At 34.8% G+C, this 26,525-nt stretch overlaps 3 protein-coding genes across 3 annotated transcripts in view; 1 reads left to right on the top strand and 2 right to left on the bottom strand.

Moving 5' to 3' along the window:
* SppL (signal peptide peptidase-like protein) overlaps positions 1-23,643 on the bottom strand; it is a 29,927-nt gene extending 6,284 nt beyond the window's left edge. The window contains exons 1-8 of the mRNA XM_089708441.1: positions 23,475-23,643; positions 21,163-21,296; positions 12,686-12,834; positions 3,810-3,947; positions 3,041-3,217; positions 2,341-2,503; positions 1,030-1,166; positions 43-158 (exon numbers count right to left, since the gene is read on the bottom strand). Of these exons, the coding sequence (XP_089564567.1) occupies positions 43-158; positions 1,030-1,166; positions 2,341-2,503; positions 3,041-3,217; positions 3,810-3,947; positions 12,686-12,834; positions 21,163-21,233 (951 nt within the window). The 5' untranslated portion in view covers positions 21,234-21,296; positions 23,475-23,643. The remainder of the gene's footprint in view (positions 1-42; positions 159-1,029; positions 1,167-2,340; positions 2,504-3,040; positions 3,218-3,809; positions 3,948-12,685; positions 12,835-21,162; positions 21,297-23,474) is intronic.
* LOC149478993 (uncharacterized) lies at positions 7,586-9,043 on the bottom strand. Its single transcript, XM_089708440.1, has 2 exons — positions 8,908-9,043; positions 7,586-8,813 (listed from the first exon to the last, which is right to left on the bottom strand). Exon 2 carries the CDS (start codon positions 8,711-8,713, stop codon positions 7,586-7,588), a length of 1,128 nt encoding a protein of 375 aa, XP_089564566.1. The 5' UTR covers positions 8,714-8,813; positions 8,908-9,043.
* Positions 23,644-23,981: 338 nt separating the features above from the next.
* LOC149478991 (uncharacterized) lies at positions 23,982-26,467 on the top strand. The gene is made up of 2 exons (XM_089708781.1): positions 23,982-24,271; positions 26,230-26,467. Exons 1-2 carry the CDS (start codon positions 24,098-24,100, stop codon positions 26,374-26,376), a joined length of 321 nt encoding a protein of 106 aa, XP_089564907.1. The 5' UTR covers positions 23,982-24,097; the 3' UTR covers positions 26,377-26,467.
* Positions 26,468-26,525: the final 58 nt, after the last annotated feature.

The raw sequence follows: 26,525 nt of genomic DNA, 5'->3' as shown, positions 1-26,525 counted from the left end.
CGCGGGCGGACCACTCGTAAACAATAAAAAAAAAAAAATTACCATAGATCTAGGACCGGGCACCTGTCCCATCTGACATACAAGAGTCGCCTTCTTGTACGCGTCATATCGCAGCACGAAGCACAGCAGCAGACCCGGCATCACTATGTCGCCCAATCCTGTAAGAATAACATTTATAATGTTAAAAAGCCTAAAGTTTACCTTAAAAATTATTTAAATACATACAATTGAAATGAAACTTCTTTAGGCGCGTTGAGAGTAAAATTTCAAGGTCGCATCATGGCAATACCGTCACGTTCTGGAGTATGGCGATGATTTTGGTATCTTTGAATCTTGTTAATGTTATTGACGTTTTTTTGTAAATTAAGTAACATTTTGATGCTTTGGTGATATCTATTAAAAATTAAACGAAAAAAAAAATACACTTGAGGAACATGTACGTGCTTTTTCGGTCCCTTAAAGAGGTATTAACATATTCTTAATGTTGCAGCCAATTGGCTAAATAGTAAATTACTTATTTCATTAGTCGCCTTTAAAGCCGTTTAAAGAAAATTAATAAAACGGCGGCACTTAATATAAAGCCTAGGCTTCTAATTAAAAGGCTAATTTTTGACGTGACAACGTCTTATAATTCGATTGAGCCGGCTGCACGCACGAAAAAACATGACTCATGCGGCGTTACCTCGCTCTGAGGCGTTCCATGTAAGGCTTGAAGTGCAAGCGAGAGCGCGGAACGAGCGACAAAGAAGCACAATCGGACGTTGTCACGTTCAACTATCGTCAGTAAACCGACTTTACCAATTACCAATTTTTGAAGTGAAACTTCTTTATCGGGGTTGGACAAAAATTTAGTGTAACATTTTTTCGTTACGCGTGACATTTTTCCGTTACGCGCCATCTTTTTCTTATCCCTATCACGCGTGATTCGACGTATTTCTGTAAAGTTGCATATAGTAAATTATTTTTTGAAAAATAAGGTCATAAAGAAGTTTCACTTCTTACACTAGTACACGCACACATTTTTTTTACCTAGCATCGAGAAGTGTCCCTGGTGGTGCATAGACGGGAACACGAGCTTGGCTGGCAGAGATAGCTTCGGCGCGTCACGCATCGCACCGCCGAGCTGCAGGCGGCGGGCTACTACGTTCATGGGGTTCTCTGCTGGCCTGCAAAATGTAAACATAATATCGTAAATATTTAAAAAAAAAACACCTTAAATATAATTTTTTTGGCCGATTAATAACTTATTTGTCACTTTTTGACATAATTTTATTGTACACTATCTATTATTGTAACAAATGTGCTAAGCTAAATGTAATATAATATCTAAAAACTGCGAAACAAGCAATTAGCTATTTTAATATCGGAAATCGGAAAAACAATTCGTGTTCAAGCTTTTGCATAAACTTGATAATTAACATCACTGCATAGTATAAAACAAAGTCGCTTTCTCTGTCCCTATGTATGCTTAAATCTTTAAAACTACGCAACGGATTTTGATGCGGTTTTTTTAATAGATAGAGTGATTCAAGAGGAAGGTTTTAGTATATAATTTATTATGTTTTAGACAAAGCGGGCGAGGCCGCGGGCGGAAAGCTAGTAATTAATAAAATGTTTGTATGGCCGGTTTCGTACAGTATTTGAAGTTTTTGGTGCTATATTTTTCATACATTATCTGTCATTTTAACTGACAGAAACGATAAACAGAGCATATCCAGAAGCTGAAAAACCAGCTATGTATTTGTAATATGACGATGTTTTTGTGTACACAGCTAAAACAGCGGCAAACATTAACGAAGCGTGTACTGCACGCAAACTGGCAACGTCGCATTCTGTCGGTGTGAACAGAACATAAATTGAACGATTTAGATTTTAAACTACGTTAACGTTACGAAATCATCCATCAAATGTACAAGTACAATTTATTACATCCTAAACTAGAACCGTAAGAAAGTTTAAACGGTAAATTAAAAATTTTGAAAATAAAAATTTGTCGTAGTTTTAAAAACGATCAATAGTAGGTAATTATTCGTGAATAAAATTTACTCATGAAACCCGCTTAATGCTTTCAATATTTAAGTTTAAATACATGACTAGCTTACCGCCCGCGGCTTCGCCCGCTTTGTCTAAAACCTAATAAATTATATACTAAAACCTTCCTCTTGAATCACTCTATCTATTAAAAAAAACCGCATCAAAATCCGTTGCGTAGTTTTAAAGATTTAAGCATACAAAGGGACATAGGGACAGAGAAAGCGACTTTGTTTTATACTATGTAGTGATTTAGTAGAGGATCATACATTCATTTCCACCCCACCATTCGTACATTCAAACATTTACCTGGTAGCGACTTTAACCATAACATTGGTGGTGAATATATACGACGAGAAGAACACCCAGAACACGTCGTACAGCAGCAGCCCCGTGAGCAGCAGAGTGGACACCTTGAGCGACGGCAGCCGGATCAGCGCTATGAACGTCACGCACAGACCCATGCCCATCGCTGTGGAATTAAATCCAAATTTTATTTACTTATATAATAATAATTAAAATACTTATACGTATACAAAAGACGTTATAAATCAATTACTTAATAATTTATACATTACAAGGGCAGAATGTAAAATAGGACAGAAATAAAATTAATGACAAGTGACATTTTATCCAAAAAAAATTGTAATAAAATTACCTCTCTACAAATTGAAACATAAATAAGAATAAGATAAATAGGAAATTCAATTATATCCCACACACGACCACCGTGCCCTTATTATGGATAATAAGGGCGCAATCTACAGCTATAACAGTATCAATCAATCACATCACGCACCATCTACCAGCAGCTAATGAATAGACAATTGCATGGCGATATCCTAAAAATCTTCAAAACAGACTCAACCAATCACAGCACTCACCGTCCATGAGCAGCCAATGGCCGGTGAGCACCCACACGGCGACGATAGCCGCAGCCAATAGCGCAGCAGCAAGCTCTGGGGCCGAATAGCGACCGCAAGTAGACTCGACCAATCACAGCACTCACCGTCCATGAGCAGCCAATGGCCGGTGAGCACCCACACGGCGACGATAGCCGCAGCCAATAGCGCAGCAGCAAGCTCTGGGGCCGAATAACGACCGCACAGAGCCGCACGGCTGCTGCTGCCCGCTATGTACTGGCAGAGCGGCGTCAGGAGGAACGCGAGCGCTGCACACGCTATCACTGTGGAGAAACAAGTTTTATATATTAAAGCCTTTTTTTTTTGTGTGGTGTCTCTCAATGTTAGCCAGAAGGGCTTCTACATTTTAATGCGGACGCGGGGGTGAACTGAAGGTTCACCCTGGTAGCGACATGCGCAAGGGCGTCGTCCCCCCTTGACGGGGATCTCGAACCTCGGCTTGGGCTGTCGCTTGAGTGGAGGCGGCCAGAAGGGCCCTAATCGGACGGGATATTAAAGCCTATAAGCCTTATTTTTTACTTTTTTGTTAAAAAATGGAAAAAAAGTTAGTTAGTTCTACCATTTTTTAAAGTGTTAGAATTTGTACATAATATGATAAACAATAAATAGGTAGATTATATTATCGAATTTTCGTAACGGCGTACGTGTACAAGTCAAGTTTTTATGGAAATATTAAATTGTGATAAAACGAAACTTGAATTTCGTGTAAAATTAGCATACTTCAATACATTGTCCTTAGACATTGTACACACTGGTACGGCAAATTAAATATAGCCCAAACAAAAATTCAAATACCCTCATAAATTCATATAAACCAAATAACTACTAAATTGTCTAAATATTCTTAATCCTTACCAGCGGTACATATCGCGACGAGCGTTTGCACCGAGTCGAAGAAAAAGAACATGACCAGCAGCGCCACGGACGAGCCGAGCGGGAAACACAACGCCTGCACCGTGTTCAGCGTTTGCACGTCTGTAATGTCTTCATCACCATTGGTAAATAGGAGAGAAAGTATTTAGTCGTATGGAACATAAGTGATATTCGATTTCTAGTCTAGACTAGTCTTAGAATAATATAATGTTCTTATTTAATTTAGGTGGCAATGATGAAAAGAAAAACAATAGAAGCGTGTTGCTCTGAAAGAGAGAATTTTTTATTACATCAATAACAGTTACATATTAAAGTTTATTAATTACACTTCCAAGACTTTAATCTTAAAAATAAACTCACCTGAAAGAGAGAAACAACATTTAAAGCTATTGTTTTACAATTTTAATTCAATTGGTATAACCTCCTTATTTCTTAGTCGCACGTGACGCAGCAAGTAATCTTTTTAATTATTATAGACTATAGAGTAACGTCAAACCATAATGTACAAACACCCACAGAGTATGTGATGACTGATGACAATTGACAGCCAATCTTAAAGGAAGTCTCACAAGAGAACTTCGTTTACATCTCCCCCCCCCCGAATCAAATAAATTAAATTTAAAAGGTTTGCTTGTTTTATTCTACTACTGGAATAAGCTTTGTAATATGAAAATAATTCGACTCTAACTTTTTGTGACCCGTATTTACTTTGTAAATTGAATTTGAAATTTTGTCTATAATTTGATATGGTCCTATTTTCAATTCATCCAGTTTTTTTCGATTTAACCTATTTCCGTTTTCTACATATACAGAATCTCCGACTTTTAGTTCAAAATGTTTTCTATTTTTATCAAATTTTTGTTTATTATAGTTGTGCGATTTTATACTATTTTCTAAGGCAATTTTGCGGTCTCGAATTAGATGATTCTGTGTTATATTTTGTTTCAGTTCCTCTGGTAGAATGTTAACATTTTTACCTTCTAATAAATATTTTGGGGAAAACCCCGTTACACTATGTTCTGTTTCGTTATATTTGTCGGTGCACTCATGAGCAATGGTTGTCCATGCAATTTTATCTCTCTTTTCATTAATCTTACATCTTATTTTATTAACTAACGTTTGGTTTAATCTCTCGTTTAGTCCGTTTGAAAATGGCGCATTTACTGCTGTGAAAACAATAGGTATATTTTCTTCTTTTAAATATTTTTTGAAATCATTTGAGTTTATGCCGGGATATTGGTCTGATAGGATTAAGGCAATTTTATAATCTTGTGTTACTTTTTTGACAAGTTTTATGAAATCATCCGCATTCTGAGTTTTTGATGTCAGAATATAGGCGTAACGAGTGAAGTGATCCACTAATAGATGCAAATATGTTTTGGTTGAACGATTACCACCAAATCCCCCTATGGTGTCAATAGACACAATTTCAAACGGATAAGTAGCCGGACCTAAGTGAGACATCTGTCCAAATTTGTAATTTCCTCTAGATTTATTTTTTATGCATACATCACAAGTTTCGCAAATTTTTTTTATATTATTTGATAAATTTTTCGCTTGATAGAAGGGCTTAATTTTATTTTCCATTTGTTGTCTTCCTAAGTGACAGTAATAGTAATGTACATGTTTTATTATTTTTTTACTTAACTCCTCAGATAGTACAATCTTTTCATTCTTTCCTATCTTTTTATAATATATATTATGTTTGAAAATTAATTTATTTGTATTTTGTTTTATATCCTCATTTTTATCTTGGTCCTCTTTTATGTCTTTTAATTTAATAAAGTTCACTACTTTTAAACTGCAATCTTGATTATCATATGATTCCAATACCGGATTTCTACTTAAGGTATCTGCCTCTATGTTATATTTACCTGGAGAATAAATTATTTTAAAATTAAACTGTGACAAATAATATGTTAGACTCCCCAGTTCTTCATCTGTTCTACTTTTTATATTCATATTTTCCAATGGTTTGTGGTCTGTATAAACCATGAATGTTTTTCCTATAAGCCAGTGTTGCCAGTATTTTACCGCCTCTTTTATTGCCAAACATTCAAGATATATGGCTTTCTTCTTTTTTTGAGAGTCGTTTAATTTTTTTGAAAAATAAGCACAAGGTTTTTCCTCACCGTTGGGTTGAATTTGTTTTAAAATCGCACCAATGCCTTGAATGCTAGCGTCTGTATACACATGTATTGGTAGGTCTGGATCAAAGATGGCTAGAATAGGTTTTGAGCAAAGTAGTTTTTTTATAGTTTCAAACGATTCTTGACATTTATCCGACCAAATGAATTTCTCTCCTTTTCTTAATAAATTATGTAATGGATCGAGGATAATTGAAATATTTGGTACATATTTTCCATAAAAATTAATTTTTCCTAAAAATTGACGAACATTTTTTTGTGTTTTAGGAATTGGGAATTCTTTTATAGCTATCAAATTATCTTTTAGTGGAGTGACGGTATTGTTTTTTATTATGTGCCCTAGATATTTTACTGAGTCCTGTGCAAAGTTGCATTTTGTGAATTTTAATTTTAAACCTTCTTTTAAGATTGCTTCTAATAATAAAGATAAGTGTTCAATGTGTTTTTTAAATGATTCTGAAAATACTAAAATATCGTCTATATAATTTACAGTAAAATCCGACAGTTTATGTTTTCTTATAATGCTACCCAATATTCTCTGAAAAATAGCCGGTGAAGTCTTTAAACCAAAAGGTAGACAGGTCCATTGAAAGTGAGCATCCTGCGTAACAAATGCTGTTTTATGTCTATCTTCAATTTTAAGAGGTATGGACCAGAACGCTGAGTTTACATCTAATGTTGAAAAATATTTACATTTTCTTGTTTTAATCATTAATTCCTCAATTAACGGAAATGGTTGTGATTGGGGAACTATAATTTTATTTAATTCTCGAAAATCTATACATAGCCTTGATTTTCTTCCTTCGTCTTTTTTAAATGCTAGTGTTATGGGAGCAGCAAAAGGGCTGTAAGACTCCTCGATTAAATTTTTTTCTAGTAATTTTGAAATTTGTATTTCTATTTCTTTCATATCTTCAATAGAGCACCTATATGGTCTCTTACTACAGTATTTATCTATGATCAAATCTATATGAGCTTCATAACCTTTTACAGTGCCTACGTCATATTTGTCTCTAGCAAAAATTGAACTATATTTGGATATGAGATTATGAATAGCTGATTTTTCCTGATGTTCTAAATTATTTACTGAAATATCAAAATTATCTACTGGCATATTTTCATTAAAGTTTATTTTATACTCATCAATAGTTTCTTTTTTATCATTATAATATAATGTATTATCTTGATTTTTCCCTCTACCCAAATATCCAGCATATTTTTTTGTGTTTATAGATTGGTTTTCTTTATTTTTTATGTATTTTTTAAAATGGTTATTTTGGGTGATATCTAAATTTTCATTTTGGGTTAAGTGAAATTTTTGTATACAGTCTAGTCCAAGTAGGAAGTTATAATCAAAGTTTTCTTCGTCTATAACAAAAATGTTAACATATTTTTCAATTTCAAAAATTTTAATTTTTAATTTTACCATCCCTAATGTTTTTTTCACGCCATTAATTGTTTTTAAACCTGTATTTGTATTATAAGTAGGTATTTTTTTTATAGATAATAATCTAGAATTTATTAAGGACACATTAGAGCCTGAATCATAGATTCCTGATGTTTCCAAAGTGTCATTAATTAGTAATTTAACTTTTATTAATGGCGGCACAATCAGTTTTTTGGGTTAATTTCATTTAATTCGGTCTCTAATTCTGAATTATTAACGCTCCTTATATAATCTTTTTTTGGCCTGTCATTATTTTTAATTTTGAACCAACATTGGGATTCAGGGTGGTAACGTATGCCTTTATTCTCTTTTTCACAAATTTTACATGGACTAAACATAGGTTTTACATTTTTCTCTTTTATTTTATTTTCCAGAGGTCCTATCTTTTTATCAAATGATTTTATGTTTACCTTATGCTCTAATCTTCTTATACTATTAAATAGGTCTTTAATTTCTTTTAAACTATTCCTATCAATATTATCCATAATAAAACTAGGTAATCCAGTGGCAATCAGATCAATTAGAGTGATTTTATCTATGGATTTATTTATTTCTAACAGTAGTTTTTCTTTTTTTAACGCATATTCCAGTAACGAGCCCTGCCTGTATTTATATAACATTGCATACCTGATCGGAGACCAACCCCTATCTGCAAAAGTATCACAAAAGTTTATTTTCCACACTGCCCATTCTGAATTTATGGTGTGCTTTATAAGCATGGAACTATACCAGTCTAAACAAGAATCTTCTATAAATAACCTAAAAATTTCAATTTTTCTGCTATCTTCTATTTCCATTCGTGCACATTCCGCTTCAAAAGTATTCATCCACTGAGACACATTAGTTATTTTGCTGTTGAATTTTTCAATAACAAATTTTTCTGCCAATCTGTTAACTGGTTTTGGTTTATCTTTTTTCATTTCAGCGAAGCCCTCGATGATCCTTGATAGTGATTCTTCAGAAATTCCTGATGTAGCAGATGGTGGTTCTGTTTGCTCCTCCAGTAAATATCCCATAAATTGTTTATTCCCATCTTCATCACAATAAACTATCTTCATCTCCGGTTTCATGGATACCCATACTTGTCGTTTCTCATGTCGTCTTTGTAATGTGGCCTTCACTTTTTGAAATATTTGGGTCTGTGCTATAGCCTCATGCAGTCTAACAGGTTGTAATTTATCTGGGATGGCAAAGGTTCTGCCCTCTAAATCCGTTATTTTCGTTACACAAATTATATTTGTTTTAACATCTTCACTGGCCTTGACCATGAATTCAAATTTTAATTTATCCATTACTTATGTTTGAAAACTAGCTGTACAAATGTTGTTTTATAATGTTCTTATTTAATTTAGGTGGCAATGATGAAAAGAAAAACAATAGAAGCGTGTTGCTCTGAAAGAGAGAATTTTTTATTACATCAATAACAGTTACATATTAAAGTTTATTAATTACACTTCCAAGACTTTAATCTTAAAAATAAACTCACCTGAAAGAGAGAAACAACATTTAAAGCTATTGTTTTACAATTTTAATTCAATTGGTATAACCTCCTTATTTCTTAGTCGCACGTGACGCAGCAAGTAATCTTTTTAATTATTATAGACTATAGAGTAACGTCAAACCATAATGTACAAACACCCACAGAGTATGTGATGACTGATGACAATTGACAGCCAATCTTAAAGGAAGTCTCACAAGAGAACTTCGTTTACATATAGGCAACAGGTTTTTTTGTACATTCGTTAAGTTTTTACTTATACGTGAGTATCATTGAATTGGATAAATAATTAGTATATTTTCGAAGTCTCGAGTCAGCAGGCCAACAAGAGATATTTTTTTTTCCAAACGGGATTTTTATACTATCACTAGCGGTCCGCCCCGGCTTCGCCCGTGGTACATATGAAAAATAGATGTTGGCCGATTCTCAGACTTACCCGATATGCACAGAAAATTTCATGAGAATCGGTCCACCCGTTTCGGAGGAGTATGCAGACTAACATTGTGACACGAGAATTTTATATATAAGAGATTATACTATATAGTTATTTAACTATCATTTTACTTTAACCCATGTAGAGAAATAGTTTCTATTCATATTTATAAGTCCTTACACCACGCCTTCTGATCGAATTTTTCCTATTCATAAAAAAAAACTATCATGCCCTTATCGCCTACCAGACCCAGTAGAATTTAGTAATAATCAACTTGAAAATTATATGAAAATTATATATACCCAGTCGCGGCAATTTACTCTAGACTTTAATATAGAGCATGTAATAAAACAATATATCGTTAGCTGACATACGACCACTTACAGACATGACAGTCGGGTTATTAGGCGCGGGTCAAACACAAGCGGTGCGGGCGCGGGCGTGCCATAAGCGCGCCTCTTCAATCTGTTTTGCACCACATCCTTCTTATACATTTTGTATGAAAGAATTTTGGACAGGCGTCGAGGCGGCACGCCACCGTTGCGCCGCGGGCGTACCGCAGGCGTACCGCAGGCGCGCTTCCCCAAATAGAGGTCAATTCACGGTCATACACAATCAAAAACAAATCGGGTGGTAGTAGACCGGGAGATACTGACACAAAATTTCGAGTCATTTGTCTGTTACAATTGTTACAAAAAAAAAAATTTGCAGATTTTCGGCGGTATGGCGACCATTTGGAATCGTCCGAAAAGTATGGCATGGCGATTTTCGTAAATGGCTGCACGACGATGGTTACCTGTGCAAAAGTTAGCCTGGTACAAATGGTTGAATTGTTTTTTTTAAATCAACACATTCGCGTCTATGTATGGCGGGCTGTAAGTCACACCGGAAAAGTATGGCATGACACTACCGCCTACTTCTTTTTTATGGGCTATCGGTAAATTCTAAAATTTTTGTGTTACAAATCGTTTGACTTCGCTATTTTTCCGACGAGTTCGACTAACGCCCACGCGACTAAGCCGCCGGTACCAGCGTTCACACCATCGTTTTTCTTTTTGTCATTGCGTACTAAGACCCCTGTAGAACCGCCATCCTGTTACAAATGACTCGAAATTTTGTGTCAGTATCTCCCGGTCTATAGGAGACGGTAGCCTGTCAGTCAAAAATGTGTTCTCTCTGTGTGGAATTATATAGAGCTGCTATTAAATACCCTTCTTCGTTTTGTTTTTAAAGGTGAATTGAATTAATCGATGAAATGATTTACACAGGTGATGGCAGTAGGGAAAGTGAAAATGAAGAAGAGCATAATGAAAGTTCCCATGTATTTACAATGTCAGAAATAAAGATAATCCTGATTTTGATTGTGTTTTTTATTTATTTGTAATTGTAATAATATTGTGGAATGATCAGTACTGTAAATACTTTTGAACTGAGATTTTAATGATAAGATTTATATGGTTTAAATGTAAACCTGTGTTTGAAAACCATATTTTATCTATACTAATATTATAAAGAGGAAAGGTTTGTATGTATGTATGTATGTATGTATGGTTTTCACGCATAAACTAGGTACTGGACCGATTTTGATGAAATTTGACACAGATAATCTTTAGACCCTGAGAAAGAACATAGGCTACCTTTTATTGCGAAATATGTACCACGGGCGAAGCCGGGGCGGACCGCTAGTACAATATAAATTTTGTGTTATTTTAACCTTCTTTTCTTCCATCATTACACCAGTACTACTTTAAAATTATGTACTTTAAAAGTACTATAAAATTTTCCAAGTAAATTCCAACATTTCCAACAAAGATATATTTGCAATCGTGGGGTTATCCTCGCTATTTACTTACAAGGAATTATCAAAACAAAATCGTTACTTTCAAATTAACGTTACTTTCAAATCTCTTTTAGCACAAAAAACATAATTTTACTAAATTATGCATGAAGAAAATGCATTTAACCACTCTATATAAATATCATTTTCGGACGCCAACAGCGCGCCCGCGGTGCGCCCGATGCGCGCCGCGCCGCTTGTATATGTCCCGCGCCTTACGCGTTCCGACTAATTACCGATTCGGCAAAAAATAACCTTTTCGAGCGAACAATCGTGTAGAATGGAAAGTTCTTAAATACAATATATGTAGTTTATAATTTACACATGCGTTATAAACGCTTACAACTTATCATTGACAAGGTGTTTTCTTTTTATTTTGTAACTTTATCGTGTAATTTAGTATGTCAACTCGAGATAAGCAAATTATATTAAGGGCCGATTTTTCAATGCCCAGATAAACAGCTAGATAGACTTTATTCTTCAGTTAACGAAATATTCAATTTTTCAACAGACGAATAGGACGTATCTATCGAATAACTACGTTATTTGAGGAATAAATCTATTTGCCGCTCCAACGGCCAGATAGCGCGCTATTCGACGGTTAGGCGTTTGAGTTGACAACTGACGCGTCAAATTTGGGATATTTTCGTATGTCATAACATAGAGCGTAGAATTATTAACAATTAAACCTCTTTTTATATAATTATTATCAATTAAAATCATATTGAAATTGATGTTTTTGATAGTACTGATGACCATGCCATTGAAAATTTGCCGAACGCTGCCTTTAAGTATGTCGTTTCTATCGTAAAATATATAAATTGAAACACAAATTTAACCAAACTCTTTACTCGAATCAAAACAACAATCAACAATCATAGAAGACAAGAGCAATACATGACAAACTAAAATGCACTCCTGACGTGAGTCATAATGACGGTTGTTGACAAATTGCAAGAGTTGACTCTATCCCGCTCTAACCTGACTAATTTAATATGTTTGTTTCGCCACTCCGAGAGCAGAGCTGCCAATATGGAAATATTTGGTCAGATAGTTATTCATCAAATAAATCACCATTGAAAAATAGGCGAGCCGTTATGAGTTAGATAAATAATTGAATAAATCTATTCGAGGGGTAGTTATTAGACTATTTATCTCGCGATTGAAAAATCGGCCCTAAATAACGTTATTTAGCAAGCTTATCCTACAATACAAACATTTGCTTTTCCACTATCAATATGTTTGCAAGATAATTTCACAATTAAATACATTCTGAATATGTGTTTCCTTCGTCAATTTACTTAAAAAATGAATCCCTTAATCATGACAGCACACGGCTGGGCCGATTTCGATAATTCTCTTTTTGATATGTTCATTATTGTCATAATTGTTGAGAAGGACCTTATGAAAGAAAAATTCAAGACTTTTTCGCCACAAATTTAAGAAAATCAGTTAGTTTTAAATAAATTAGCTCATTATTAATACAAAATACTTACTATTGCTTGATGAGCTGGGCGGAGGTTTAGTGCCCAATAGCGACGCCTCTCTTTCCCTCTCGGCTTTCTCCCTTGCCTCTCTTTCCATGTTGAGGGAGCGAAAACTGCCGTACACTATTAGCAGCATGGATATAAGGCAAGCTGATACTCTGGAAAGAACAGAAAATACTTTTATGTTATTTGTACGATCGTATTTGAATGAGCGAAGTTTATCGAATGAGATTTGGGCAAAAATATCTGCATAGACTATTGGTTCATTATTATAAATGATAACATACAATATAGTCTTGTAGACTCGAATTCTTTTCCTTACATTTCGCAGCCGTTTGCTTTATTTCTCTTATCCTAGCCCTTTCTTTATCAAAAACCTTTGTAACTCGACAATACATTTACAGCGACGTAAGGCCTGCAAATAGCCTTACGCCTCTGCAAATGTGCAATGTGGGCAGGCAACCCACCAGCTCTTTTGCCGACTATGATATAAAAAAGAAGACTGAACAATTGAACACCCATCATACTAAAGCCTTTCCCTTTCAAACAAATGTATTCAGTGTCTGAAGCTTATATTAAGTCGATAGAATCTATATAAAGACCAGTGTCTCTTATCACGAGACACGTTCAGCCGGCCATGACGTAAACAGCCTCTTTTGAAAATTAAAGATTGAAATAGACACGCGAATCGTTCATTATTATCTAACCCGATGCGACGGCGACGTTTTTAACACGCATGCTATGCTTCCTGTAAAGTGTATGAAACGCAATCTTTTACATTTTATGTCCATTGTTTTACTTTAATAAAGTATTAATTTTCAAATGCTTCTTGATTGAAATCGAATTCAGCAAAACATGATTGCAAAAAATAATTTAACTTGATTATATTTGACTATGAAAACTCTAAAATGTAAAGATATTTTACTACAATATGATTAATTTTAGGACTTTCTCTACATGGCGGAGTACTGTTGACGCACTTTTCCTAGGGATCTAAGAATATTAAGTACCTACCATTTTTTTTAAATGTAGAGAAGCAGTGTTCATATTGTACAAGTCATTCCTTTACATGCCTGCGATCTTTTACTTAACTTAACTTATAAATAAATAAAAATAAAGTGGACTTACGTAGTCGGTCTATAGCCGAAGTGGTACGCGCGCGACCGGTGTGCACACAAAATGTGAATAATAATAGCCATAATTCTAATAGTGAGTGGACAGTTGTGCAAAAGAAAAAGAAGCCAATCTTAAAGGATAGGTTTAAAAGTAAAACGGGTCGTGCTAATTGTGATTTGAAGTTTAAAGCCGCCTCAAATAAAGTGCCCCTTTATATATCTAACGTATGTAAGAATACAAGTGAAAAAGACACTAAGGACTATATATTTAATAAAACAAATGAGTCAGTGTTATTGGAAAAAATTAACGGTAAGCGTGAGAGAAATTATAACTCTTTTAAACTATATGTGGATAGACATAAATTAGATATATTTATGAATAGTGACATCTGGCCGGAAGGCATTTCTTTTAGACGATTTGTATTGATTAAAAATTTAAGTAGACACGGATTTGAAGATAGTAATAAAAAAAAATAAGTTATGGATAATCAAGTATGTACATTTGTCAGTTTTAATTGTAAATCTGTTAAAAGATCAATAGATAATGTCAGAGAATTATGTTCATCTTCAGATATTTTAGCGCTCCAGGAAACATGGCTTCTCCCGTACGATCTTCCTTTTCTCGGAACCATAAGTAAACATTTTGAGTACACTGGAAAGTCAGCCGTAGATTTATCTCAGGGGTTATTGAGGGGGAGACCGTATGGTGGAGTTGCCATATTATGGAGAAAAGGTATTTTTAAATCAGTAAAGACCATTGATTGTTCAAGCTCAAGAATAAGTGCCATAAAAGCCAGTTTGTATGATAATTCTGATATCATTGTGTTTAGTATTTACATGCCAACAGATGCAATGGAGAATTTGTTTGAATTTACGAATTGTTTGAGCGAGATTAAAGCTATAATTGAAAGTAATAACGTTGAAAACATTTATATGTTAGGTGATTTTAATTCTCATCCTAATCAACCCTTCTGGAACGAACTTGTTGATTTTTGTTCGGATGAATCCTGGGTTTGTGCTGATGTACAAAAACTGGGTTTAAATTCAAACATTTTCACCTATAAAAGTGATATTAATGGCAGTTTGAGATGGTTGGACCATTGTATTGTATCACAATCGGCTTGGAAAACAGTACTTGATGTTAACGTAACTCGTGATGTCTTCTGGTCTGATCATTTACCTCTCATTGTCAGGTGCGATCTTAATTTAGTTGTCCCAAAAATAGTACCGGATGTATATGTCGGTCACAATACTACCCAATGGGGTAATAGATGTACTAGGCAAATAGATGAATATCATGAGATATGTCATAGTCAGCTTAGAAGCATTTCGTTTCCAAAATCACTTGTATCTTGTAGTGGAAAAATGTGTACAAATTCTGCTCATAAATGTATACTCGACGATATGTATATCAAAATTGTTAAAGTTCTTTCCCATGCTGCAGCTGCTACTCATATGGCTAATAAAAGCTCTAAGGGTCATATAGTTGGTTGGAATAAGCACGTTCGTAGCGCGCACTGTGATGCTCGGTTGAAGTATTATACTTGGCTGTCGCATAATAAGCCGAAAGCAGGTAGGATTTATGAGGATATGTGTCTCAGCCAAAAGATATTCAGGAGTCGTCTGAGATGGTGTCAGAAGCATCAGGACACAATAAAGATGGACATGATAGCCTCTCATAGAGCAGCCAAGAATTTCTCAAAATTTTGGAAAGATTCGAACAAACTGAATATACGACCGAGCTTACCAGTGTGCGTTGCGGGCTGTAACGATGAAAAAGAAATAGCCGATATGTTTAGAAGCCACTATAGTGTATCATCTCCGTTGGGCCCGGCGTCTCAGAGGTTCGAACCTAAGACCGGAAGTGATACGGACTTATTGCATTTCACCTCTAAACAGGTTACAGAAGCTATAAAAAGGATGGCAGGGGGCAAATCGCCAGGTCACGATTGTCTCAGCGTCGAACATCTGAGATATGCTGGAGTGCATTTACCTAGAGTTTTGTCCATGTTTTACTCTCTTTGTGTGAGCCATGCGTACTTACCTAGAGATATGACGAAAACTATAGTGGTTCCTATTATTAAAAATAAAACGGGTGATATCTCCGACCACACCAACTATAGACCTATCTCGCTCGCTACCATTATAGCGAAAATCTTGGATAGTTTGCTTAATGAGGAGCTCAGCAAAACACTAAAATTTCATGACGCACAATTTGGTTTTCAGACAGGGCTGTCTACAGAAACAGCTATTTTAAGCCTAAAGCAGACCGTAAAATATTATACGTCAAAAAATACTCCGGTGTACGCTTGCTTTCTCGATCTTTCTAAAGCTTTTGATTTAGTTTCTTATGACCTCTTATGGGAGAAGATGGAGAGAGCGGGCGTGCAACGTGAGCTTCTTCTTACTATGCAGTACTGGTATGAGAGCCAAGTGAACAACGTCAAATGGGGGAACAAGCTATCTGAGCCGTATAAGCTGCAGTGTGGTGTTAGACAGGGTGGACTGACCTCCCCAAAGCTCTTCAATTTGTATATGAATGAGCTGATTGCGGAGCTAAGCAGTAAACCAGTGGGTTGTTGGGTAGATGGTGTTAGTGTAAATAATATCAGCTACGCCGACGATATGGTGTTGCTGGGTCCTTCTGCTGGTTCTATACGGGAGCTGCTACTTTGTTGCGAGAAATATGCGGCTAGGCATGGACTCATATACAATGTGGCTAAATGTGAATACCTTATATTTAAAGCTCCTCGTAAATGCGTCAAATATGAACCCGTAATTACCCTAAATGGGAAAATACTAAAAAGGGTGTCGCAATTTAAATATCTTGGGCACTATGTTACTGAGGACCAACAAGATGGGTTAGACATTGAGCGAGAACGTAGAGCGCTGGCGGCGCGCTGTAATATGCTTGCTCACAGATTTGCTCGCTGTAGTGAGGAGGCTAAAATATCTTTATTTAAGGCGTATTGCCAAACTCTCTACACGGGCAGTCTGTGGTGCAACTATACAGATAAAGCTCTTAGGGCTATTAGAGTGCAATATAATAATGGATTTAGAATGCTGTTGCGTCTGCCGCGATATTGCTCAGCTTCGAATATGTTCGCTCAAGCGCAAACTGACAGCTTTTCCGCGCTCCTTAGAAAAAAGACTGCATCTTTGCTAAAAAGACTTCGTGGCAGCAGCAACAGCATTCTGAAAGTGTTGTGCGACAAGGTGGATTCGCCAATATTAGAACATTTCCGTGAAATTCTAATATATCATGAGTAGTATTATGTTTCTAATTTTTTATGTTCTTGATGTTAATGAAAAAAAAATTATTTTATCTAATAAAAATTAATATAATTCATAATAAGTACTGACATATTAACTAGAATAAAATTTGTATTGTTACTAACCTAGGATAAGAATATTGTTACTAACAAGTGGACCAAGGATGTTCAATAAATAAATGAATTATTAATTATTATTTCCATAATACTCGGGTACCACCAGAAGGACAGTACCCGGATCTTTGGAAGGCTTACGTGGGGACACGGATCCAACACGCAGAGGCCCTTTCGAGAATTTTAATGTGTTGTGGGACACCAGCCGCAGCCTGCCCATGACTGCACTATAGAGATACAGCCCTGGGCAGTCCGCGGCCGATGTAGGACTATTGCAGGGTATGGAAATTTAATGATTGGGCTATGGATTGGGATGCTAAATGGACTGGTACTGAGGACTATGGGAAACTATGGCACCTGCCTTTCTACTAAAAGAAAGTAAAAATATGTTGGCAGGTGGTGACTCGCCCTCTCACTGTATGGGCCCCCGAAATAAGTCGCTGCAATAGTGCGACAAGGGGGCAACATATTGTGAGCAGCTAAGGGTGGAGAGGCGTCCCTGGACTTTAAACTACGATCACGCGCTCCCTGAGGGTCCAGCATCACGTGCCCACTCGCCACTTACGCTTCGCATCCACCCTTCGAGCTAAAAGCTCTCGCGACTCCACTCTGGCCGGCCGGTTAAGGCAAGCCAGAGGTGGGGGTCCTGTCCTCGTCAGGCTTCACTCCGACCGGCCGGTGAAGGCAAGCCGGAGATGAAGACAGGGGCCTCCCCCGGGAGCACTCGGTTCCCGCGGGGTCGCTACTCCCCGACACCCCGCCACAAGGTGTCCTGCGGGTTGACTGATTGCACGGGTGGAATATCTATTGTCACGTAGACAATAGATATTCCAACCGTGGGCGATGGGGTCGTCACATCCCTACGCCCTATAATTATTATTATTATTAACGGTAAAACATGTGGCAAAGCATTTTCCACTACTAATCTCTTTAAAAATTTTGGCATTATGTGCTGCGGGCGTCAGCTTTGCCAACATCTATACCATAACTAATTTTTTAATAGAATTTTTAACAAGATTCAAATTTGTACTAGGTATGTATGTATTAAGAAAACGAACAGAAGCTGTTCAGCAAAATGTCAAAGTTATTTATTGTCTAGTTATTCTAGAAACACAATTATCGACCTATTATATTGAAACATAGGTCAAGATAAGCAAACGTTTATCTTTACCGCGTAGCAAGTTACGATTCGAGGCTAAAAATTAGGGCCAGACCACCCTAAAGTGAGATAACGTGACCATCGTTAAGAATTTCCTGAATTGTTATTTTGTCTACATTTTTTAGGTATTTTTTTTTATTCTTAGAAATTGACTTAACAGAGGATCTTTTGACACTATCACTATTATACTAGAACTTTATCTACCGTCACAAACAAGACGGTGTAAATGTATCCAAAAAAATTGAAAAGGGTTCATTTTGTATTTAAATAAATATCATTCTACAACGAAACATTTTACGCTTGATATTTATTATTTTGTAGCTGTGATTAATTTAAGGTTCTATAGGCACGTAAATGCGACAAATACGTCATGAAATGCAAAATCATGAATGAAATTATCTGTCCTTAATAATTTAGTATGATTTATTATGAAATGAAAAATCTATAATAAATCATACTAAATTATTAAGGACAGATAATTCCGACAGAATACCAAAAAGCCCTCCAGTCTCAACTGTTCCACACACACACCCATATCTGCACTGGAAATTAAAAATGCAATTAAATCCTGGATTATTGCAATGTAATAGGTATGTAACGCAGAAACACTCGTCACATAGGCACCCGTTACACGCTCAATCTAGAATGTGATCCTTGATCATGATCATTGATCTCAATCCAGATTGACTGTGTAATGTATTTGATTGACGGATCGTAAAATCTGATCAGAAAATATCTAGATTTTTAGAAATCAACGATCTCGATCCTTTGATCGAGATCCAGATTGATCGTGTAATGTAACATGCTGTCAAATTACGTCAGTCTGCGTTCGGAGCGCGATGGTATGGGACGACAACACACAGATGTAACCATTTTTAACAGATGATCAAAACATGCCTCCTCCATCCTGTAGTAATTTGCGTAATCCTCTTCCTCTTCCGTACTATAAATTTCATCTAACAAGTTCGAATGTGTATAGATGTTCCTTTTTAGTAGCCACGGTTTAACCCAGCGTTTCCTCTTCACGCGTTTTTTCAAATAACAGGCAATAATTATTGCTGCACAAGCAAGTTCTTATTCAGATCTATTTAGTGGTTGTGAATGCGTGTGCATTTGACAATGTCGAACAGTGGACTGATATGATCTGGATTGACCATCTAATGTCGCGACGATCCACATAAAGATTCGTCAATCCGTCACCTGACTTGGATCGTGATCTGGATTGAGCGTGTAACGGGTGCCATAGGGTGCGGTGAACTAACATCACAATTTTATAACTGTAAATTACAAAGTACTTTATAATAACTAGCATTTTCGTCTCCATCCGTACAACGAGCATTACAAAACCAACGACGAGGAACTATTGTTCAAGTGCCACTTCTTATTTACACAATACATAAATACGCGTAGATACTGTTATACGGTATACCATTCAATACCACAAAGTAACAACAGTAGTTGTAACGATGAATACGTTGCTCTAGTATTGTTTATACGCAGCCATAAAATTTTTAATTATGTGTGAACTTCCCATATGTCATTAATGAAATACAAACAAACTATTTCTATGGTTCTGTACCCAATTGAACTCTAACATTTGATCTGTTTCGTCTGTTTTGTTTGTTAATCCATTTGTACGGTTAAAAATGACGCCATCAATATGTGTGTTCTTACACTGTTCAACAAATATTACGAAATATGTTCGTTAACTGTATAATAATTTAAATCGACAAAATGGAACATTAAAAGTTTAAATATACTTCTAACTATTTTGTACCAAAATTTCATTTATATCGGTTAAGTGGTCTAGGCGTGAAGAGACGTGTAATAGGATGATGACTGATGAGTAAGTTGGGATTTAACAGTCAAACACAGCGATGATAAATACAAAAATAGATAAACAAAATAACTGATTTGGAAAATTTATGACGGAACCCTATTTCGTGACATACGCGCACAAACCGTTATTACTTTGTTGTTATTAATTTTGAATATCTTATTGAACCATTTATATAAAATCAATTTAGAATATACCGCGTATGCAACCTTGATAGCTTGATACACGGTGCTATTAACGACAAACCGTTAATTGAATTAGCCTTCCAAGTGGGTTTAAGAGCCGTGTAATGAATCGTAACAGGCGCCAACAGCCTGTCAATTAATAGCATCAGCGGGAAGTATCGCAAACCTCACTTGAAGAATCAATTTACGCAAGCAGGGAAAAAGTTACCTCACTTCAATTTGGATCTATAATTAATACTGATTCATTAAATTTAAAAGAGGGAACACTACAAGTACATACTGATATTTATATACCTACCTATAAGAAGACAAATTTGATTTTCATTATTGAGGTTCACTGAACAGATATCACGAAGACGATTTTTTATCTCACAAAAACAGCTTCAGGTTCTTGACATCAGGTTGAAATATTGAATTGCAATTTGAGCAATTTGCGAATCATACGAATATAAACTATAAAGTACAATTTATCAAATAATCATGTACCGTCATTTAATTGACCTTGCAAAATTGACGAAAATACTGGATTTGTCAATAAACTTGAATTACATTGCTCCTTAGAAAATATCACGGAAAATATTTCCATGAATACTTACTGATTTTATACTTAAATATGTTTTTTAAAACATTTTTGTTATTCAGTCAATACAAAACAGCAGTTCAAATTAAGATATAATCTGATACATATCTAATTAAAATTTGGTCATAAAACAAAAAACTTTATATGGAGTTCACTGACAATGAAGCCATAAAACAGTAAATGTTATATTATGTACTTTAAAACATATCAAGGGTTTAACTAACCTGGAAGAATCCATGATTGAGTACGCCCATTTGTATTCCTGGTATTCCATGTTCGCTCCCACCTGGGCCATGGTGCTATCTTCTTAACAACCGAGGTACCAACTGCTCACTGCTGGGAGGTAGCCTGGAGCCCTCTGAGTGAAAAATATTATTTATTAGGCTATTTTAATATATCATCATAGATCCATAGAAGTGTTTGACAGCCCTTACAAGCTGTTTCAGCCTATAACTATTTCTACACCCTCTTAAATGCTTTTAACATCCTTTGCGGAAACATTTCTGTAATATCGTTATACTTTTATTCATAACTAAGAACCAGTAAGAAGCGAGGTTTGAGAACAAAAGCCCATATACACTCAAATACGATATAATATGGTGCATGACCATTGATCAATATACTTAATAAGAATAAAAATCTTCTGGAAGGCAGTATTTTACAAATAACATCTATTTTAAAAAGGTAGTACTCATACTAGATACCTACTAGTATTAATTTATCAAGTTTTTTTATTATTTAAAGTCAGTAACAGAACAGATGAACTTGTTGATAAGTTTATTAATATATCTCAATGTTATTCCTTAAATTAATGAATTAAACTACAACTAAAAAGAATTTAATTACATTAGTACATTTATCTGACATTATGAGTAATAATATATAGCAAATTCTGTTTTATAACTAGATAGCAGCTCTGCTGCAGCAGTCTGCTGCAATATCCTATTATAATTATTATAAGGATGTTGTAACCCTAATTCAATAATATACCTAATTGAATTGAATCATGTGGTTTACATCAAATCGTATGAAGTTATTTTTTCCTCCTACTTTTTTTCATTGTTTATCAATTAGTTAAGTTGTTTCAAATATATGTTATTAAACAATACAAATCTGTACAAGGCCATGACTCAAATAATAACAGAATGATCTCTCATAACAGGAGTATGCAAGGTGAGATGATGATATCAAAACATTTGAGTGAGCGAGGCTTTACTGTGTGTCATAATAAGGAAACAAAACTGTCTGTTTGTTTTGTTAATTATTTTTAATTAGCTTTTCACTTTTCCTATTAATATTATTAACACAGTTTTTAGACAAGTAGAGTATGATATTAATCTATATATATAAAAATGAGACCCGTTTTCCTTGGTCATAGCATCATGCGTGAACAGGTGGACCGATTTCGATAATTATTTTTTTATTATATTCCTTGAAGTATGAGGATGGTTCTTATGTACTTAGAGAAAATGTAAATATGTACCACGGGTGAAGCCGGGGCGGACCGCTTGTGTTAAATAACTATTTTGTAATTTTAAGTCATAAGTTATTATTGGATTATTGCAGAAATCTTTTGTAGATATTAATCATAGATAAAAAAGTACTTACATAAATGATACAAGTAATATTATATGAGAATGTTTGTTTTACTCTATTTATGTAGTTCCTACTTGAACATCAAATAATTAAGAACAATATAAAAGTAAATTTATGGAATTAAATTAGCTATGTAAGGTTAAAATTCAAACTTCATGATATTACCTATGGCTATTGATACTGCAGATTGAAGATAGATTCAGAATTTATAATTTTTTTTTTATTATTGAAAATAATTGGATATATCAAACAAGTATTTGGATTGAATTCTAATACTATGCAAAGAAAGTAAAATAAGTTGCCAATTTCTTAAATTCTTAGTAAATTGGATAAAGATCATATTATGATCAAGATAGACTTGGAATGTGTAACCATTGTGTGCTCTTTATAAAAATTTAAAAATAATTGAAAAAACCACACAAATATATGGGTGGAAGTTCTGTAGTTCCTACTATACAAAGATTAAAGAATGTTATTATATATTTTTTTCTAAGTAAATTACGTATAAATCAAGCTTAATTTTTAGCACTTTAATTTTCGACTGTGAAAAAAATAAAATAACGTATTTTTATTTATTAAGTGGGTCAAAATAAATAATAAATTTGTGTTTCCCTATATTTTGCCTATTTTTTTAAGTATCCTGTTATTCTGTGGGCAAATTAATCCGTAAAAGTGTTGCTAAACAATGGGCAAGACAAAGCCGAATAATACCGAAATAAGTAGAGCACGAATATAATTCACAAATTGAAGTGAAAGGAAACTGTATATTGTACTTTCAATAATAAGTAACAATTAAACTGTGATTGAAAAAGAAAGTTCCGTGACTGTGACACGAATAACTAAAAGGATTTTGGTACAAATAAATAAATAAATACATTAAAAATATTAGAAAGCAGACCAAATACACGGAAGCAATAGCAAATATCAATTACACACTAACCAGATAAGAGGGCTGCTTTAACTTATCTGCACTTATTCGTCACTTAATTCCATGCTTAAACACTTATTTATGAATTGTGAGATAGTTTACATTTAAAAACAATTAACACAGAAAATATTTACGAAACTTATTACTACCCTACGCTTGTCGATCGACAGCCATAGTAACCACAGATTACTATATATTATAGTAACCAAAGATAAAGCAAAAATACAGATCAGTGACATTAGCCCATAGCTAACAAACAACAGTAATGGTACAACCTTCATTATAGAGCCAGAGGTGAAATTCGAGTTTCGTTATCATTTTTATAATGCAATTAAGTCAGTTCAGTTTTATTTTGAATAATGTACGGATATTTTAGCTTTGTTATGATGTTACTGCAAGTATACGGACAACATTTCAGTGAGTACCTAACTGTTAGTTCAGTTATCTATTACTATTATTTTATAATCTATGGTCAGGTCACCGTTGACATGTGATTGACATTTGACATTTGACAACTGCACATTGACATTTTATATTAATTCAAAACAACCTCAAAAAATTGGAATAAAAATTCTATCGATTATCGATACAGTATATTATAATATTAGTCAGATTCACTAAAACTTTAAGCCAGAATGAAGTTAACGGCTATTCTATTGCGTAGAAATTTGCTTCCTAATGGTAACATTTTTAGAGGAAAAGACCGCTTAGTAAAAAAGGTAGAACCGAAACATCTTCGCCAACTTCAACGGGAATTTGAAATTGAAGAACAAAATATGTTATATCTTCGTCATCCTTATTTGTCTGAAGTAAGTAGAAAATTTTAAATACAAATTATGATGTATTGTAGAGCCATTTTAATAGGCAACATTTGACAGTTCAACAAAATTCAACAACGTAACCTAGTAACCACGACATAGAATAACATGATATTTCGTTTTGTTAGAACTGCAAATTTGTTTAACTTTTTTCAATTACGATTACATATTTATAATAATAATGACCGATACAAGTAATTTTAGGATTTGATTTTACTGATAAACCATTCTAAACATAATAAACAATTTCTGATTTAAAGAACTGACGTCGCTACAATTTTGTGTCAATAAACCTTTTTTCTTTTTAAATACCAGAGACGTTAGGGCGCGTTCCCACTATGTCGTAACGACTAATTTATCGTTCGACGACTGTAGTCTCTACCTGTTCCCATTATAACGATTGTTTGTCGTCAACATTTTTTATCGTTTAGCGACTGTCGTATCTAGCTGTTCCCATTGGATCGCTAAGATCGCTCGCATCATCAGCAAGCTACAAATCTAGTCGCCTCTGCGTTCGCTTGGGTTGGGAAAAGCAAACCGAGTACAGACACGAGGGGCGCGCGGGTGCGAGAGGGAAGGGAAAACACGTGTTCGTCTACATAGAGTTGCCGTCCACGATTTTTTTATCGTTTTACGACTGTCGTGCTTGCCGTTCCCACTGTCACGACAAAGTGTCGTCACTGCAAAAACTGTTGTAGACGACAGTAAATTGTGTCGTTCTAAATGTGAACACCCCCATTTAAACATATAAGCCACGACACTTAAAACTACACGATTATCTGTCGTCACGACCCGGTGGGAACGCGCCCTTACTCTAAAAATCGAAATCTGACATCTAGAATCGAATGCATTGATTACTTGGGAATAAAAATTATCATAAATTATTGATATGTGTTTCAAGTTCGATTGACAAATGTTTCAAGTCCGTATCGATTAATTCACTTTAATCGATGTTTTTAAGCAGGTTACCACCCTATGAAGACAAAATTGATAGACGTCAAATGTTGCCTATTAAATTGGCTCTACTATAAGTTCTAAAACCTCCTTCGAGAACCACTATACATTAAAAAGCACATCAAGATCTTTTGCGTACCCAGTTTTAAAGATCTAAACATACATAGAACAGATAAATGGAAGGTTCAAAGGATTATGTTTTGTTGTATTGATAACTAGCTGTGCCGCGCATTTCGTGTTTCACCCGCATTGCTCCGCTCCTGTTGGTCTTAGCGTGAGCCTTGATGATATATAGCCTATTATAGCCTTCCTCGATAAATGGTCTATCTAATTCTGAAAGAATTTTTCAAATCGGACCAGTAGTTCCTGAGATTAGCGCATTCAAACAAACAAAAAAAAGCTCTTCAGCTTTATAATTATAATATTAGTATAGATGAGCACTAATACCAATACTTACCTCAAAACCTAGCTAAAAAGCTATAATGATTGAAAAAATCAGGTTTAATATCTTTCAAGGCCCTGAACATGAGCCTTTCTGCTTATGGCATATGATTGTTATGGAGAGAAAACAAATTCTAAACAACCAATATAATTAAATATTCAGGAGTTGTTTTTCATTTACAAATTTATTTTAAACTAGCTTCCGCCCACGACTTTGTACGTGCATCCCCGTTTTTCCCTGTTCCCGCAAGAATTTCGGGAAATCCTTTCTTAGCGGATGCCTACGTCCTAACATCTACCTGCATGCCAAATTTCAGCCCGATACGTCCAGTGGTTTGGGCTGTGCGTTGATAGATCACTATATCAGTCACCTTTGAGTTTTATATACATATATAGATAGATGTCATATCATCAAAATCTTTAATATAATAATATGTATGGGTTTGCCAATACCAAATTGGGCGTTTATTACTTACCTATGGTTGATCTTTGACCTATTTATAATTGTATTTATTGTATGTATCTATCTATAATAATACTGTTTTTAATTTCAGGCTGAATGCAGTGGCCACGCTAAAGCTTTAGGTAAACCTGAAGCTCGACGAGACAGGCTTGTTAATCTGACAAGAAGTATCTTCAAAAATGATGTAACACTGTATGAACGACTTGGACATTTACGAACTAAGGAAAGTTGGGATTAAATATGTATATATTTAAGTTATTGGTTATTAGAATGTTAAATATAATAATTTATAGGTAGGAAGTACAATGGAAATAAATTTATAGCTCTAATATTTTTGCCTTTTAATTCCTATAAAAAAAAGTTTATTTTAATAACCACAAGTAGTTC

This window comes from Colias philodice, chromosome 21 (assembly GCF_061535455.1).
Source record: "Colias philodice isolate Cphi_HAF_F1 chromosome 21, ilColPhil1 Martin Lab GWU primary, whole genome shotgun sequence".
In the NCBI taxonomy this organism is placed as follows: Eukaryota; Metazoa; Arthropoda; class Insecta; order Lepidoptera; family Pieridae; genus Colias; species Colias philodice.
This window is presented reverse-complemented; position numbering and strand designations above follow the sequence as displayed.